This window comes from Patagioenas fasciata, chromosome 12 (assembly GCF_037038585.1).
Source record: "Patagioenas fasciata isolate bPatFas1 chromosome 12, bPatFas1.hap1, whole genome shotgun sequence".
NCBI lineage: Eukaryota > Metazoa > Chordata > Aves > Columbiformes > Columbidae > Patagioenas > Patagioenas fasciata.
In genome coordinates this window covers 1,037,554-1,054,730 of record NC_092531.1, presented here as the reverse complement: position 1 = coordinate 1,054,730, position 17,177 = coordinate 1,037,554, and the positions used below count along the sequence as shown (strand labels likewise).

Sequence of the window (17,177 nt, the reverse complement as noted above, 5' to 3'; positions counted from 1 at the left end):
GCACCACTCATAGGTGCTTGGCCATAAGGACCCCTTTTCCCAGTTTAAATTCACACCAAATACATTAGTTTTGCAGGTTCTTCGCCTGTGCCCTGCGCTGAGGGTGTGAGTTCCAAGCACACAATGTAACCCAGGACCCGGCTGCTCCGCGCTGCTCCTGCTGCCGCAGGGGGAGTATCTCTCCAGAAGGGTTTGCCTTAAAACTGTGCTGTGATTTTCTCCTTTTATTTTCTTTTCTCATGTACAGCACCTCAACGAGAACCTGAGGAAGCTCACAGCCAAGTTTGAGAAGGCCACTTCCGACAAACTCAAGTGTCAGCAAGAAGCCGAAGCGACAGCGTGTACCATTGCTCTTGCGAATCGACTGGTGAGTGTCAGCAGATGCAGCTCTGGTGGCATGAATGGGAGGTACCAGGTGCTGCTGAGATGCAAACCACGTGCGCACAGCACGTTACATCCTCTCATTTTTTTGGAATATGTTTCCTGCACTGCAGCAAGTTTCAGTAATGAAAATGATTTTGCATTGGCTGTTTTCATACATCAGGGTAGGCACTGCTCGTATTGCTATACCCTCTTCACAGGTCTCATCTCCTTTTTGTTACTTAAAAGCTTGATCAAGTACTGATGAGCCAAAACTATATTACTCAAAAATCGTATCATTAAAAAAAAAAAAAGACAGGAATATGCCAGTAGCTTTGCAGGTTTAGAAATTATGAAAAGTTAATAGTGAAAAGCTCTAAAAAAGCAGCGCATGTCTCCATTATCAGTCCATCGCTATGCATTGCAGTCTATTGTATCTTCAAAATACGCAGCCTCCTAGTCCTCTGCAGGGGCAATGCCCTTGTCACTACTTCACAGATAAGACACTGAGAGATGATGGCTTCTGTTCACACTAGCTGGAGCCCCAGCTCACATCCAGTGCCTTAATTGCCCTTAATGCTTTGCATTTTGGCTTCCGCACTGGCTGTCAGCTCCGAGCGAGCCAGTTCTTCCTCTGAGCAATGGAACAGGGCTGCAGGAGACTGACTGGTGCTTGAGCTCTGCCCTGCCAGGCGGTGGTGTTGGAGCTGGTTCTAGCAGCTGATTCTGCTGACTCAAGCTCCCCCTCTTGCACACAAAGGCACCATTATCATAGAATCACAGAATCATTTGGTTGGAAGAGCCCCTCAAGATCATCAAGTCGAACAGTTAACCCACCCTGGCACTGCCCCATGTCCCTGAGAGTGTCATCTCCATCTATTCAACCCCTTCAGGGATAGTGACTCCAGCACTGCCCTGGGCAGCCTGTTCCAATGCCCCACAGCCCTTTGGGGAAGAAATTGTTCCCCAGATCCAACCTCAGCCTCCCATGGCGCAACTTGAGGCCGTTTCCTCTCATCCCATCGCTTGTTCCTGGGGAGCAGAACCCGAACCCCAGGCTCCAAGCTCCTTTCAGGCAGTTCAGAGATCAGAAGGTCTCCCCTCAGCTCCTGTTCTCCAGCTGAACCCCCAGGTCCCTCAGCCGCTCCCATCACACTTGTGCTCCAGCCCCTCACCAGCTCCGCTCCCTTCTCTCAACTCTCTCCAGCACCTCAAGGCCTTTCTTGGTGTGAGGGGCCAAAAACTGAACACATTGATATAATCTCAGTGGAAAGCCCCAATTTTTCCATGTTTTTAAAATATCCGACATGCTAGACCTGCAGGGAAGATGCAGGTGGAGGTCTGGACTTAGGCAGTTGCGTTCCCACATTGCAGCTCTTATGTGCAGAGCTCCTCCCGTGCCCTGTTTTGGGTGAGGGATATGTGCACAGCTGCCGAGCCTGTCCTGTGACCTGGCAAAACTCACTGAAACGTGTGGCCCCTGCTTTGTGACCTGCAGCCTGGGCCTGCAGCAGCCCTGAAAGGCAAGCGGCCGTGCTGCTCTTCCTCCCAGCGGCAGGGGAGATGCTGTGTTTGAACCGCTCTCTTTCCCAAGAGACTCGGCCTGTATCTCCAGGAGACCATCCTGCCTGCTCTGCCCATCTTCAGGGATGCAGGTTGGTCTCTGTGTTGTTGAAGCTGCTACTGCTGGTGGAGCTGGTGGCAGCTGCATCCCAGTACAAAGGTATGTCTAGAAGTGATGCAGGATTCTCTGATTGGCTGTAATCTGTATATAAAGTAAAATATCTGTTTGCATCTATCCCAATGTAGCATGCAGTGATAAATATAGAAGTCAAATGGTTAAGCTTTTTGCTTTGGACATGCAGAGTTGTGCTCTGTTCCACATTTCGTACTCTCAGACCTTCTTAAGTGACCTTCAGCAAATTGCTTTAGCCTGGATTTTCAGAACTGTTTAGATTTCGGGTGAGTTTTCACAGACACATGAAAAAGGGCAGGAAAGTGTTCCCCAAAAGTGCGGAGTTCACCTGCTGCGTGCTTGGGTACTGGGAAACTTCGGAAAAAAGACCCTTCATCTTGAATATCTGTGTGCCTGCGTTGGAAGAGCCGCGTGCAGCCCGGCTGCGGCACAGGCGGCTGCTTTGCCGACAAATGCGTTTGGGACTCTGAGATGCTCAGATATCCGGGGTCAAAGACAAACAGCAGAAAAGTCCCTTCCTGTGCCGATTTAGATCTGTTTTATGCAACCGCTGAAGGAGTTTTATGCTTTCATGTTCTTCAGGTTAAATCTCGCTGAATGCTTCTGAAGCATTTAATTAAAACAGGAAAGTAGCTTTTTCTTTTGAAAGAGCCATTGATGTTTCCGGGGAGATTTTGAAGGATGAGTATTGCCCTGTGTCTTTCTGCAGACTAACAAAATCACATTGAACGTGTGACGTGGAGGTAGATTGTGGCTCACATAGAAGAACCACAAAATAGAAGAAAATATTTCATTAAAAAGAAACATAGAAATGATGGTTGCAATTCTTTTCATATAAATATGTGTGTGTGTGCTTTACACTGAATACGGCTTAATTTCACCTTGATTAGTACCACTGTAGTGACAGATTGTCACCTGTGATGTATCTTCCTACATGATTTTTTTTAAGTTTGATAATTTCCTTTAAAAGCAACTATTTCAATTCTGAAATCAAGATAAGACATAGGAATCAAGTTTTAGAAAATCTTTCTTTGGTTGCAACTGCATTTTTAGCAATGATCTCTGCACTAGTCTGTGGTCTGACAGCACGGAGTTTGTGTCATGGGCGGTATAACCTCAGTGAAGCAATAGGAATATATTGGCTCTGAAACGTGTTCTTTCCCTTGCTCATGACCTGGGGACGCTCACAGGTTTCTTTCATCTTGAAATGCTTTGGGTGCATTTGGATGCCTTCCAAATAATGAGCGTGCTAGCTGTGATAAAGAAAGGTTTCTAACTGCAGGAAGGAAATGAACTCGTTTTCAGCCAGAGCAGCACAGCCACTGCAGACAAGGACACACAGGGCTCCACAGCTCTGCTTGTGTGGAAAGATGTGGAAGATGTTCCCCGGGGTGCTGCAGCACCGCTCTGTCCCCTGTGAGTGTATCTCCTCCCAGTGCTGCTGGGTGACCCAGCTCCATCTGCCCTTGCCTTCCTTTCCTTCTGTGTGTGTGTGTATTGGTGGGGGAAACATCACTAGGAAGACGATCAGCTGCGAGTCCAAGCTCTGAAGAAAGCCGTGAGAGAAAGAGAGGAGAAAACACAAAAGGAGATGGAGCTTTTGAGGGCTAAGAAGAAACTCGAAGCCCTGAAAAAGGAACACCAGAAGCTCAGCAGCCAAGTGCAGAAGCACTCCATCTTCAAAAACTACCTGGAGGATGTGGTGAAGATCTCCCCACAGGTGAGTTTGGACATGAGAGACAGATCATGGCCTCAGGGAGGGCTGTATGTGGATGTTAAACCTGGAGGAGATAAGGCAAGTCCAGGGAAATCATGACACTTGGTCAAACCCAGAGACCTCAGGTGGGATGGGAGGAGGTTCCCTGCAAGCCAGGTGAGCCAAGGGGACCAGAGTGAGGGGAGGAAAAGCAGAAAAGGAGATGAAGGCTTGAGAAAACCCAAGAAAAAGTGTTAGAAGGGGGAACAGCACAGAGCTGAGGGGCATGGGGACCCCTTTGTGTCCCTGTTTCACGTGACATGGATGGTTTGGGAGGAGGGCCAAGCTGCCCAAGAATGGGAGCCCAGGCAGCTGTCGGGAAAGCTGAGCCCTTCTCAAGGGTGTGTGGGCGTCCCTCCCTGCATCGCTCGCACTCCTCCGGCCCGGCTGCCCCACTCCCATGGCTGGGTGACTTGGCCCTGGCAGCTGCACTTGTGCTTTGTTTCCTATCAGAGCACTGGGGGGTGGTACGACATCTCCCCTTGCTGCTGGCAGTGGCAGCTCTGGGACCGGCACAATGGGGCCATCAAACAGGGAATGTGTGACGCTCACAAACCAACTGGGGCAGCAGGCTCGCCAAGAGGGGAAATCTTTCAGCTGGGGGAGGTGTTGTCCCTGGTCAGGACAGGGGGCCAAACAGCACGAGACTTGCAGTCACGAGGGGAGGGCAGGGGCATTACTAAACCCAGGATCCTTGTGCTGCAGTTTGAGGACATCCAGGACGTCATTTCCCGCTACAAGCTGCTGGTGAGGACGCGCAAGGACCTGCAGCAGTCCCAAGAGAAGGACAGGGAAATGATGGAGCAAGCCAAGGTGCTCCTGGATCAGTACGAGGCAGAGAAAGCAGCTGAGATCCTGCAGTGCCAAAATGAGCTGGAGCAGCTCCAACGACGTTTTGCGCAGGCTCAAAGTGATGTCCGCTTCTGGGTGAGGAACTGCGGGATGGGCAGGGGAAGATCTCCAAGGCCTGGCTGGGTGAAGCCACAGGGTCATGGCAAGGCACAGTGGCAGACTTTGTAATTGGAGGAGATGCCTCATTTCATCCCTGCAGCAGGGGGCTGCAGAATGACAAATGACAGACCAGGTCTGGAGCAGGTTGTGTCAGGGCTTAAAACAAGTCCAACAGTGACCCAACTGGTGGTCATCTGGGCTGTACCAACGCACGTGAATGTGTAGAAACGCGCGCAGCTCTGCTGGCCTCTGTTCCCTTTGCATCACTCTGAGGGGGCCTTGCCAAATTCCCTTCCTGGATAGTCCAGGCTGCAGGAGTTGAGTCCCACCAGGCAAAGCTGGAAAGCGCGTGGTCTGGGCGGGTGGTGGTGGGATGCGCTGCCCCCAGGGTGTCAACTATCGGGGTATCTGGAGGACCCACTGGAATGAGGGGTGCAGGAGCTGGCAGAGAGATGGGGCTGCTCAAGGAGCAGCTGTGGTAGTTCCTGGATCTGCTTCCACCACACCAAGCTGAACCAGCTCCAGCATAGCCCTGGGTGAGGACAGGTTCTTCCTAGCAAAACAAAGGAGTGTGGAAGCCAGGCTCTCCAGCACTGAAGCAGCATCTTTGCTGGGACATATCACCATGCTGTGTGTCTCTCCTTCTCCTCCCCTCCTCAGACTGCTCGCTGGGCCGACATCCAGAACAGGAATGCCAAGAATGCCCTGATGCTGACGACGATGAAGATGGCCGTCCACAACCTCTTCCAGTGCGTGAACACGCAGCTGAAAGCCGAAGTGCATGTGCCGGAGGATGACAGCCTCAGACAGCTGGACATGGTAGAGCCAAGCCAGACCCCTCCCTGCCCAGAAAGAGGAGCAGTAATGACCCTCAGCTGCCCAAAGGGGGGGGAAAGCCCAGAGAAATCAAGGTGCCCAACAGACACTTCCCTTTCCCCCTGGGCTGTCTCTTGGGCATGGGGAATGGGCGGAGGACACCAGGCAAACCTGTCTCGTCCCAGGAGGCAGAGCAGGGGGTGGATGCCTGTTGGGAGCTGGGCAGGCTGGGGCAGGGGGTGCAGATCCACCCATGGCTATAGTCTGGCTTCATTCACCCCTCTGAGTCACCTGTAAAAGCCCATTGTGGTGGTGCAGATCCAGCAGGGCAATTGCCTTCATCCTCCTGCTCACTTTGGTTGGTGAAATTTGCACTCCAAAAGGGCCAATGGGCTCCTCTCTGCCTCCTGTTCCCACCCCTGCTGTGACCTCTACCATCTCTCTTCCCTACCTTAGATTCAGCAGTCTATCCCGGACCTCAAAGGCATCGTTACGGAGGTGAAACGGAAGGACATGGAGAGCCACCGGCGAGCAGCTAAGCGCGAGCATTAAGGGCAAGAGGAGGACAGAGAGCCCTAGGGATGTTGTGTTACGTCAGTGAAGTTTCAGAACCTTTCTAGCTGTTTTGTCCTGCCCAGTTGTTGAGTCCCTTTCATACTATTAAAATAACCAAAGATTTTGAAGTGTCCCTCCGTTTCCTGGGAGGGTTGGAAGCATCAGAGCATCTTCACCCCAGAGGCCGTGGGGTGCCTTTTCTGGCAGGTGGGATTCTGGTTGCAGGAGACGGTGTCCCAGCAAAGCAGGCAAAATAGGGAGAGCAGGCCGGGACAGGAGTGGAGCTTCAAATAAGGATTAGTACTGGTGTTCACATTGGGACCTTCCAGCCAGACTGAGCTCTGAGATGTTGAAGAGGGACGTCACAGCAGGGGGGCCGGTGCTTTGGAAGAGCTTCAGAGGTTTTCCACCACCCCACCCAGCACACCTACAGATGTGGGTTTTGCTGCACAGCCATGTGCTGCGTACTAAAACTCACCTTCCCCCTCAAGATGTTGGGAAGGTGTGGAGAATGGATAGAGGTGAAGGATGAACCAGCCAGGGCGGTTGCACCGAGCATTTGGCTGTTCATGGCGAGGGCTGACATGACGAATGCAAAACAAGAGGCCTAAAAATGGCTCTGGAGTCCCACTGTGGAGTTCAGGCTGGGCTCAGAGTCTGTTAGGGAGGACATTTGAATGCACCAAAGACCCAATGACATAAGCTTACAGGTTTGTGCATCAAAGAGACCATTGATCACATACTTGCTCCCTTCTCTCCAGTGGTTTTTCCTGTCCTGAGCCCAGAGCAGTGGATTCGGCTAATGCATCCTCCAGGAAAGTCTGAGAACAGAAGGCTGCTATCAGTGAACAAATATATCAAGATTTCAGGGCTTCGAGCATTAAAGGAGATTAACCTGGGGAGGCAGTTTCTTGCCTTTCCAAAGATTTCTCAGCCTGGCCCAAAAGAGAAACATTAGGTCAAGAGCCAGAAATGGAAGGGCTGGATGTCTCGCTGCTCTGTACTCTTGCAATACCAGAGAACTCCAAAGGATCTTGTTTCTGTTCCACTTCAACCACCCTGCTGTGACACAGCCTGAGACATCTCTCTGCAAAGGTCAGAGGTGCAGAAATCATCCAGGAGCCAAGCTTCCAACAGACATTTGTAGTGGCAGAGCCGCCCCTGCCCCGGGGGGATGGGGTTGTCCCCAGCCTGGCTGAGAGGTGAAGCCAGAGGCAAAAGAAACTGAAGGAGCACCATTAGAAGGTAATAATGAGTGAGCAATCGCTGAACACACGCGTGCAGAGCGCTGGCCAGTACATGCAGCCTATCGTGTTATTGTATAGCACGAGTTACAACCAATCACGCTGTTGTAAGGCGCGTGGACAGGGCAGCCTTGCTATAAAGCCAGCCCGGTCCGACAATAAAGCGAACTCTGTGAACATCCCATTGGTGTGTCAGGTTCCGTGTCTCGCATGGAAAAAGCAACATTTCTGCTTTGCTGTAACGTGGGGGAGCCCCTCGCTGCCCCCCTAATTGGCTTGTGGGAGTCAGCAGCGTGGAAGGGAGTTAAAGCCTTGGAGCAAATGTCCTGCTTGCACTGAGAGCCCGCGGCCACCAGCCAAAATACCCTGGGTCTGTCCCCGCGGGGCAGCCACCCCCTGGCTCAGCGCCGCCTTGTCCTCTGAGTCCCTGCAGCAGGACGAGCAGCTCAAGTGCCTCCAGGCCAGCGTCATGCAGCTCCAAAAGGACTATGAGAAGTTCAGCTCGGCCCTTGCAAACCTCCAGCAGGATGGCCAGCAGGAGCAGAAGGACATCAAGGTGGGTGGCTGTAACCCGCAGTGCCGGCCCTGTTCCTGCTGGCTGTCCCAGCTCATGCCGCTGTGGTACCCTGGCGTGGGAGCCGAGTGGGCAGCGCCCCTGGGGATGCTGAGCAAGTGGCTGTGCCTTGTGCTCCTGCCAGCTGCAGCTTCCCAGCGATGGAGGGGGCACAATGAGGGGGCACGTGTGGGAGGAGCCCTCCCGAACCAATCTTGGGGGGTGGGTGCAGAGGCTTTTTGTGGCAGGGGACGGTGTGCAGGTGGGGCTGTGCCCCCCAGGAGCTCCCCAGCCCTTTTCTCCCCTCTCCAGGCAGCTGCTGCCTGGTTTCCATTGCCTGTCCTGCGACCGGCCCCTCCACACGCTGGCGCCTGGACCGTGAGTAACTGCCCCCGACCCCTCCCTGGCGTCGAGTGACACATGGGGTGCCACCTGCCGGGCACTGAGCACCCCGTGTCCTGTCCCACAGGGAGCGGACGGGCGAGTGCAGGTACCCCACTGTTCCGCGGAGCTGCGGGGGCCCACACACCCTCACGCCCCCGCGCTTCCAGCCCCAACCGCCCAGCACCCCACGGCCGTCCCCATCCGGCACCCGCAGCCCCAACAAGGTAGGGATGATGGAGGTGGGGAGGGGGATGCTGAGCCTGCGGGGGGATCCATCCGTGCCTCAGTTTCTCCAGGGAGAGCTGGCTGGGGGAGGGTTGCTGGGGGATGCGGAACGGGGCCCCGTGTTTGGGTCACACGCTCTCCCCTTCCCAGAAGGACGCGATGCAGCTGTCAGGACAGGACGGCACTGATGGGAACCGGCAGGACGAGCAGCTCTCCATGATGGGGGGCTCTCAGCTGCCCACAACGCCAAGGGCCACCCCAGACACCACGACCTCGAGGAGCCGGCCAGGTATGGCCCTGTCAAGGCACCGGGGGGCAGAGGACACCCTGCTGTCTGGGGGGACGGGTCTGTGCCCGCAGCTGGGCAGGGCGGGACGGGGGTCTGGGGTCTGGGCTGGGATGTGGGGGCAGCACGGGCTGCTGGGGCAGCCGCTCCTCGTGGTGGAGCTGGAGGGAGCTGGGGGACATGGGGGTTGGTGCTGGCAGTGTGGGACAACAGCCTGCGTGCTTCAGGGTGGGGGAAGGACCCTGTTTGTGGGTGTCTGTGGCTGACCCTGCCCCTCGCCCCCAGGCACCCCCTCCTCGCTGCTCTCGGCCGTGCTGCTGCACCAACCAGTCCCGTCTCCCAGGCGCTTCACCCTGGCACCGAGTCTGCTGCCGCCCATCCAGCCCCCCCGCAGTGAATCACTCCCTGACAGCCGGGCAGGACAGGGGTCCCGGCCCCGGTCCCACCGCCCCGGGCGCTGAGCAGGCAGCGGCTGCAATAAATGGCGATGGGCAACCAAGCGCCGGTGCGGTCTGAGTGGGGGTCCCTGGGGCAGGATGGCAGAAAGCCCCGCTGTGTTTGCTTTTCAGGAGAAAAATAAGCGCTAAAAAGGCACTTTGGGGGTGCCCAGGTGGATCTGGTGGTACCCAGGGCCCCCCAGAGGGAGCACTGGCAGCAAACCGGTGGGCACCAGGGCAGAGCCAGCAAAGGCCCATCCTGCACCCCGGGTGGGGCTGAGGTGTCCATGGGCTTCAGAAACACCCCCTGGGACTAACTGGGGGGACGGGGTGAGGGGGTAACCAGGGGGCTGTGCAAGAAGCCGGGCTGACTGTCGGCAGCCGGAGGAGGGGAGCGCTTTGCTCTGGGTCGGGGGACCCAGAACTGGGGGGACGCAGCAGCTCCGCGCCCCGCCCCGGGGGGCCCACAGCCCCATGTCGCAGCACTTTGCAGCCGCAGGAAAGCGCCCGGCACTTCCGGTTGATGGGCGCTCTGGTCACGCCCACAGCCCTCGGCTGACAGACGGGGCCCTCGTTTAGTGAAACGCCTGGGAGCAGGGAAGCTTCTGGAGCACTGACCGTATACGGGCCCAGCTCTGATTCCCTTGGGCTTGACAAGGAGGCTGTGGGACCTTCCGGCGGTTTCGGTGCGGGGCTGCGGGCGGAGCGTTGTCCTCAGACTGCGGACCCTGCGGGAGCTCCCCGGGCAGAGCCCCCCCCGCCCCGCCGGCCGGTGGTTGTGTCTGCTGGGGACCCTGCGGAGCCGCCAGCTTTCGTGAGTGGGGATGTGCCTTTGGAATTGTCATTCAAAGGGTCGATGAGCACAGCTCGGCTTCAGCCGGGACGCCTCTGTGCCTTTAGTTTTTGTTTTTCCTTCACCTTCCGTTTCGTGCGGAGCGGCCCGGCCCGGGACGGGGGGGTGTGGGTGTGTGTGCTGAGGGAACACCTCGTACCCAGCAGCCTGCTCCGTGCCGCTGCTCCTTGTCCCTGCATTTATATACGATACACAAATGTAAAGCAAACGGGGGGGGTGCGTGGGAGCAGGAGCGGCTGGGGGCTCCTGGGCCGGGCCTGACGCCTGCAGCGCCTCACGCTTTCCCGCTCCCGTCGCGCCGCCATCTTTGGCGCGGGCAGTGAAGCCGCCGCACTGAGGCCGTGCCCCGTGCCGCCGGGGAGGAGGGGAGCTGGTCGCTCTGGGAGCCGCTCTTGGGAAGCGGGCGGTGCACCCCGCCGAGGAGGGGGAGTTAACGTCCTTCGAGTCCTCCTCCTCGGGTACCGGCACCGTTCGGGCGGTGGCTGATGAGGTGTCTGTGGCGGTGCGGGGAGAGCGCGGCCGCTGTGCCCTCACTAGAGATGGCGGCGGGGCGGTCTCTCGCACGGACAGGACGGCGGCCGCGGGGAGCGGCGCTCCAGCCCCTGGCGGAGCTCGCGTGGCTGGGTGAGGGGACGGGACCCCCTCTGCAGCCTCGCTGCCTGCCAGGGAACCCCCTTCCCCTTTTCCAAACCTCCCGTTCCCCCTCAGCTCAACCCCCCCTTTCCCAGCCAGAGGGAACCCGTTCTCTGCCCGGCCCCCCCCATCGTGGGGTCACTTGTCCCCTGGTTCCTGAGGTTCCGCCGGGTGGGCGTGGGGCGGGTTTGGGTCGGGCTGAACCGAGGCCCAGCTCCCGGGGGGATGCTCTGCAGGGAACACCCCCCGCCCCAGGAGCGCTGCTGCTCCGGTTTATTTTCATATTTCCCGCCCCTAGCACTGCGCCCCAGCAGTGAACCAGCAGACTGCAGGTACCGAAGGGATCTCCTCCTCCTCCCCACCCCTTAAGGGGCGGTAATCACTACAGGAGTGATAAAAGGATGCTGCAGGAGTGATAAAAGGATGCTGCAGGAGTGATAAAAGGATGCTGCAGGAGCTGGGGTTGCCTTCTACATCTGTTGTTTCTCGCTTCAGAGCTGCGCCGGGGCTGCAGGACTCTCTGGCCGTGATGGTGAGCGGAAACACCTTTACAACCTGTAAAGTCATAAAACTTCCCAACTCACAAGGTTATAAAGCAGGTATGTTCATTTCGACGTCGGGCGCAAGGGGGATCGTTCCACCGTTCATGCGCAACTTGTAACAATATGAGGTGTGTTTAAATACAGGAAGGTGTTACGTATTCATAATGACCCCAGGAACGCCTCTACATATTCATAACCTTTCCCGCTTCTTCTTAAAATGAGTCCCAGGTGATCATTTCCGTAGTCTCCTCCTTGACCCCTCCCTGTTGCACCTGCGCAGTGCCATCTGGTGGTCTTGAGGAGGGGTCTTTGGATGAAGGCTCCTTCAGCCTCGTCACAGTGACCTCTTTACCTTTGGCTCATTATGTTGAATGGACTGGAACCCAAGCTGCCAAGTCGATTGAAATCAGACTGGTTCCCCCTTTTGCTGTAAATCTTCATTATCTCGTCTTCTCAAGTTTACATCTAGGTGCTGTAAAACCTCTTACCTTGGCATTCGACGAGGTTCTGTTTTTTCTTAACATAATGGGTTAGTTAGTTAGTTAGTTCCCTCTGTCAGTTCCCCCCTTTTCGGGAAGGTTAGTAAATTTTTGTACTAATGTGATGATTCCCTATTTAACCTTTTCTCGGACCACAAGTAAGAAGGCTGCTTCGACAGGAGAAGACTTATCTTTCTCCCTCAAAGAACAAACAAATTCTCATGTTGAACAAAACATTCGTGTTGCTCTTCTGGGGCAGCTGATGACCGGGTGGCTGGTGCCCCGGCAGCAATGGCATCTGTTGGGCTGCAGCGGGAGCTCGCGCTCTTTGGCGTGGTGACCCCGCTCACTGCAGTTCCTAGCGCTTTCCTTTCGGGTTTCTTCTTCCCAGTGCGATGGCCAGGTCCAGTTTGGTGTTATCTTTTAAAATCATTAGTTTATACCCCGTTCCTTTTGCTGCCATTTCAGGAGCTATAGGCATGCCTGAGATTTGCATGGCTTGGACTACTGAATGTATTAACCGAACAAAGCACGGGGTCATACGTGGCACAAACAGTAAACCCAGAAATGCACATACTATCATGAAGCCTATTTTCTTCCACCAGGCTCCCCCAAATAAGTTACCCCACCAATGGCTAGTAAGTATAGAATTCCACTTCTGTACTGGTACATGTGCAACGCGTTTTATCTCCTCTGCTATTTTCATTATGGCTTCCCCATCGTTATCTCTTTCCAAACAACACTCGGAAGTATTCAGTTTCCCACAGACGCCCCCCTCTCTTCAGCTAAAAGACAATCTCACGCTCCCTGATTTTGGTACACTGCAGCTCTGGTCTGAGACAATTGTCTCGCTATGAGATTCGGTGCCTCAGCCGTCTGGTTGCTTATTATTTCAACCACTGCTTGCAACCGAATAATTTGGTTCAGCATATATATAGGGGTACGGGATCCCCAGTTTCCATCTTGGGCCCATGTGGCTGGATCATAGTATTCAGATATTCTTTGTGCAGGCCATTCACCATCTTTCCAAGTTTGCATTCCTCCTATGGGGCATTTATTAAACTCCTCTCTGTTTCAAGTTTTGTCTTGCACTCCCCCTCCATCTGAATAGCCCCTCCTACCAGCTTGTGTAAAACAGATGCTCTGTTCTCCCCTAGGGCAGGAGGCAGAGCCTACAGCGAGTCCACCTTTCTCTAGGTTAGTTGCTACCCATAATTTCTGCCCTTGGATTTCACACTTCTCCAATTTTGTTCTATCATAACATCCAGAATTAATACGAGTGTGATAATTTAGAACATACTGGGTTAGTCTTCCTATTCTCACACGCTCGTAGCATTTGGTACAGTGAGAGAGTGAGAGAAAATGGAATGCTATTGTTGTGGAAATGTGGCATATTTACCCCGAGGACGGCAACTGTTAGAAATGACTAAAGGAGGAAAACTCAATACACTTTGGAAAATCAGAGGGGCTGAAAATATTTGTGGTGTTTCTTTTTTGTGGGGCAACTTGTTTAAATGGCAAAGGGGCATGTAATTGGTAAAGTAGGAGGTAATGAGGTCTAGTTTTTAGTAAAAACAGAAGCTACCCTATCCCTTCTAAATTCTACCCTAAAAAGATCTAAAACTGAAGAAAGAGTTGTAATAAATGGGGTAGCAGGGAGGAAGGAGAGACAATTATGAATAAATTCCTATCTGTGATAATAAGAATTAAAAGTGTATGGGGAAGGAATATATTAGTGGAAGATTCCCCAGGTTATTTATTAGAGACAAACGTTTTAGAGGCTCTGGGTGTGGAAGCACAGTTACTGCCTGGGGGGGTGATAAGGAGAAAATTTGAGAGCTATTCTATTACCTGGAAGTTTGTGTTGGTTTTGGCCAGGGTGGAGTTAATGTTCTTTGTGGTACCTAGTATGGGACTATGTTTTTTGATTCGTGCTAAAACCAGTGTTGATAATACAGAGATGTTTTTGGTACTGTTGAGCAATGCTTGCACAGGGTGGCCTGTTCTGCCTCCCACACTGCTCCACCAGCAAGTGGGCTGGGGGGAAGCGACAGCCAGTGGCACACTTATCTAAGCTCTTAGAGCCAGTGTCTTGAGTGTGTGCAAACTGCAGCAGTCACCGCTCTTCTGGTGAAAGAAAGCAGGAAATTAAACCCTGCTGCTTTCCTGAGGAGAGATGACAATGGGCTTCACCTCCTCATAGATGGGACTTCAGGGATAATTCAGGGGAAAAGACACAATGGGTGTGCCATCGTTGAAGGTGTGAGTGGTGAAATAAGAAACGGGCAGGTTACCTAATAACTGGTCAGCTCAAACATGCCAGCTATACGCTGTCAATCAGGCACTGCAGATGTTAGATGGAAAAGAAGGTACCATCTGTAACGGTTCTAGATGTGCATTTGGAGTAGTGCACACCTTTGGGAAAATCTGGGAAGAATGGGGTCTAATTAATAGCAAAGGGAAAGAATTGGTTCGTGAAGAACCAGTTGGACAAGTGTTACATAATCTGATGTCACCAATAGAAGTGGCTGTAGTACATGATGTCCATTAGGACATCAGAGGGGAAACTCCTTTTGTGTCAGGGGAAATCGGTTATCAGATGAAATGGCCTGAGAAGCAGCCTTAAAACCTGAAGTGATAACTGTAAGTTATCTCGCGCTTGAGGTCCTGGCCTCACAGGAAATTCCAGTTTTTGATGAAAAATAAGAAGAAGTCCTCCAAGAATTAGGAGCCAGGGAACAGAGTGGGAAATGGGTACTCCCAGGTGGTAGAGAAATGTTAAATAAGCAAATCATGAGGGAGGTATTAGCGATTCTACATCAGGAGAGTTATTGGGGAACACAAGCAATGTGTGACGTAATACGGGAATTTATACTATAGCCAAGCAAATTTGTGAAAGATGGGTGGTTTGTAAAAGAAGAAATAAAAAGGCACTTAAAAAGCAGCCTGCAGGAGGGCAGGGTCCAAGTTTACAACTCTCTCAAAATATTCAAGGTGATTTGCCTGTAGCTGGTCGAATTAAATACATACTAGTGTTGGTTGATCACCTTGCCAGATGGGGAGAAGCTTTCCTCCTGAGCACTGCCGCAGCAGCAGTGGTAGCAAAAGTTTAATAACAGGTGGACCTCCACAGTTTGAAACTAAGGATTTATTTCTCAAAAACTGTATACTCGGGTTGTCTTGCCTATCTTCTCTCAGGCACAAGGCCTTCTGGCACAAACTCTGCCTTTAGAGTTTGCAGCTCACAAGTTTCAGCCTGAAAACTGGGTCCTGGTCAAATCCTGGAAAGAAACGGAAGCTTCAGCCAGATTGGGAAGGAGCATTTCAAGTTCTGCTGCTCACCGAGACAGTGGTACGACCAGCTGAGAAAGGGTGGACTCATTAGACACGGATTAAAGAGCCAATCGAACCTCCAAAGGACAATGACGAGTGGCAAGTATTGACAACTGATGACCCCCTTCGACTAAAGATACAGAGATGAAAATGAAATGAAACCTTTGGGGATTGTTAATCCTGTGTATGTAGAATTTACAAATGGGTTACTTAACAAACGTCACTGAAACTGAAGGTTCCCTAACAATTTGAGTAGATGATTGCCACATCCTTAACTGTGGGGATGTACAGAGCTAAAGAGAATGCAGTTATGAAAAGAAACGTGTCCAAGGGGACTGAGTCTAAGGATGATTTAAATAAGTGCACAGTTTTTGTTACTGTCTCTCATTGCCCCTCCTGGTACAGTGTTATTTGGAGCACAGAGTTTAGGGGATGGACAGTGAGCAATGAACGGTTATAGAGTTGAAAAGAAAAATGACCCTATCTAAAGGACAGTCTCTCCCAGGATGTGAGTCTCTGCAGTGCAACCCTTTGCTAATTGCAAGACAGAGAGCAGATGATTCAGTAAGTGGGGTTTATGGATCACAAATAGACATTAGTAGAAAAGATGCCCTGGGAAGGTTCAAAATATATGGAGGTACAAATGCCTGGGTAGAATGGATCAAATATATGGTGCAAAGCCTAAACGAGCAATTGCTATGCCTGTGCGGCAGGAAGGCCTGTGGCCCAAGTGGTACCCTTCCCTCTGGGGTGGAGCGAAGATTGACAGGGGATGGAGTGCGTCTTAGCCTTATGCCAAGACTCTACGGCATGGAGAAATAAGTCGTGTCATACTCTCTCCCTACTGTTTCCAGCTTTGCAGGGAAAAATATCAAAATCCCCCTGGCATTTTCAGGAATAATTGAAAATCATACTGCCTGTCTCTCACGACGCGGCAGGAATGATACCAAGTTCCTAGGAACATGAGTAGGTGTGCAGAGACACGGGAAGTTGGTCCTCATATGTCCTCAAATGCTTCTTGAGTGGATCTTTGGTGGTACTGTGGGAAGATGACACTTCATTCCATTTTATCCCCCACTGGGAAGGTACCTGTGACGTCGTACAATTGGAAATTCCTTTTACCCTGGCATTTGAACACTGTGATCCATCAGGGCAACAGAAAAAGGAGTTTAGGGCTTTCCTCTGATGACAGGGTTTATTTCAATTAGATTGGGGTCCCCAGAGGAGTCCCCAAGGAACACAAAGCAAGAAGTCAAGTTAGCTGCGGGTTCTGAGTCCTTTTTGTTTTGGTAGGTAACTACAAACAAGAATGTAGACGGGATAAATAACATTTATTTATAAGTTATACTAGACAAGCAGTTAAATGAATCACCAAACAATTAGATGCTACTAGTAGAATGGCATGGGAAAATAACATGGTCCCAGATACGATGTTGACAGAAAAAGGTGATATATGTCTAACCACAGCTTCAGCAGAAGAATTGGCTGAGAATTCAGGTGTAGATAGTCCACTCATGGGATTGTTAGAATCTTGGTTTGGAATATTGAGAGAAATTACGTCTTTAATCGAAGTAACAGAAGCACTGATTTCTATAGCATGCTACATCATTCCGTGTCTGCGAGGACTTGTTCAACACCTTATTGGACAGCTCTATCAAAGCAAGTGCCTTTAGGGCCACTGCCATGCTCAGATAAAATGATCCTGCTAAAAGAACAAGAAGAAAGAAAGAACAGCAAATGCATAACTCCAGAAGAAAAACGTGAAATCGTGTTGTCTAGGCTTGAAGCCACCTATACAACTGTATCATAAGAAAATGCAAAACCTCCTCCATTTCAGTCCTGCAGCTCAGCACTAGTTTTTCCTCTTCCCTCCCTTTGTCCTGCTCCCTTTGCTTTCTCCCTTTGTTCCATATCCTTCCGCACAAAACCACCGTGACTCAGCCTAAGTAGATCTGCCGCTTATTCTTTTGTACTGCCAGCAGATTGTGGAAGTAGAGTATAAAACCCATCCTTATGGAGAGATCTTTGCATTTTAGGCTTAGTCTAAGTGTCTCAAGTAGCCGGGGTTTTTGAC

At 52.2% G+C, this 17,177-nt stretch overlaps 1 protein-coding gene, 1 long non-coding RNA gene and 1 pseudogene across 3 annotated transcripts; all 3 read left to right on the top strand.

Annotated features, from left to right (window-relative positions):
• The window catches only part of LOC136115906 (dynein axonemal heavy chain 9-like), a 119,392-nt pseudogene extending 116,600 nt beyond the window's left edge, over nucleotides 1-2,792 (top strand).
• Nucleotides 231-6,252, top strand: LOC139828906 (coiled-coil domain-containing protein 42-like). Its single transcript, XM_071813685.1, has 5 exons — nucleotides 231-367; nucleotides 3,576-3,776; nucleotides 4,518-4,739; nucleotides 5,424-5,582; nucleotides 6,036-6,252. Exons 2-5 carry the CDS (start codon nucleotides 3,648-3,650, stop codon nucleotides 6,129-6,131), a joined length of 606 nt encoding a protein of 201 aa, XP_071669786.1. The 5' UTR covers nucleotides 231-367; nucleotides 3,576-3,647; the 3' UTR covers nucleotides 6,132-6,252.
• A 2,480-nt stretch (nucleotides 6,253-8,732) lies between these two features.
• Nucleotides 8,733-15,430, top strand: LOC139828905 (uncharacterized). Of its 2 annotated transcripts, XR_011740968.1 has the most exons (4): nucleotides 8,733-8,829; nucleotides 9,112-10,077; nucleotides 11,245-11,348; nucleotides 14,969-15,430. It is a non-coding gene; the product is annotated as an uncharacterized lncRNA (long non-coding RNA). The 2 variants fall into 2 exon arrangements; XR_011740967.1 differs by lacking the exon at nucleotides 14,969-15,430 and having other exon boundaries at nucleotides 11,245-11,639.
• The last annotated feature ends 1,747 nt before the right edge of the window (nucleotides 15,431-17,177 follow it).

Bases quoted from the DNA above. Each gene is read 5' to 3' on its own strand.
- LOC139828906 (XM_071813685.1), top strand. From the start codon at position 3,648: ATGGAGCTTTTGAGGGCTAAGAAGAAACTCGAAGCCCTGAAAAAGGAA. The intron at 3,777-4,517 runs GTGAGTTTGGAC...CTTGTGCTGCAG, and splicing joins TGGTGAAGATCTCCCCACAG to TTTGAGGACATCCAGGACGT. The intron at 5,583-6,035 runs GTAGAGCCAAGC...TCCCTACCTTAG, and splicing joins GCCTCAGACAGCTGGACATG to ATTCAGCAGTCTATCCCGGA.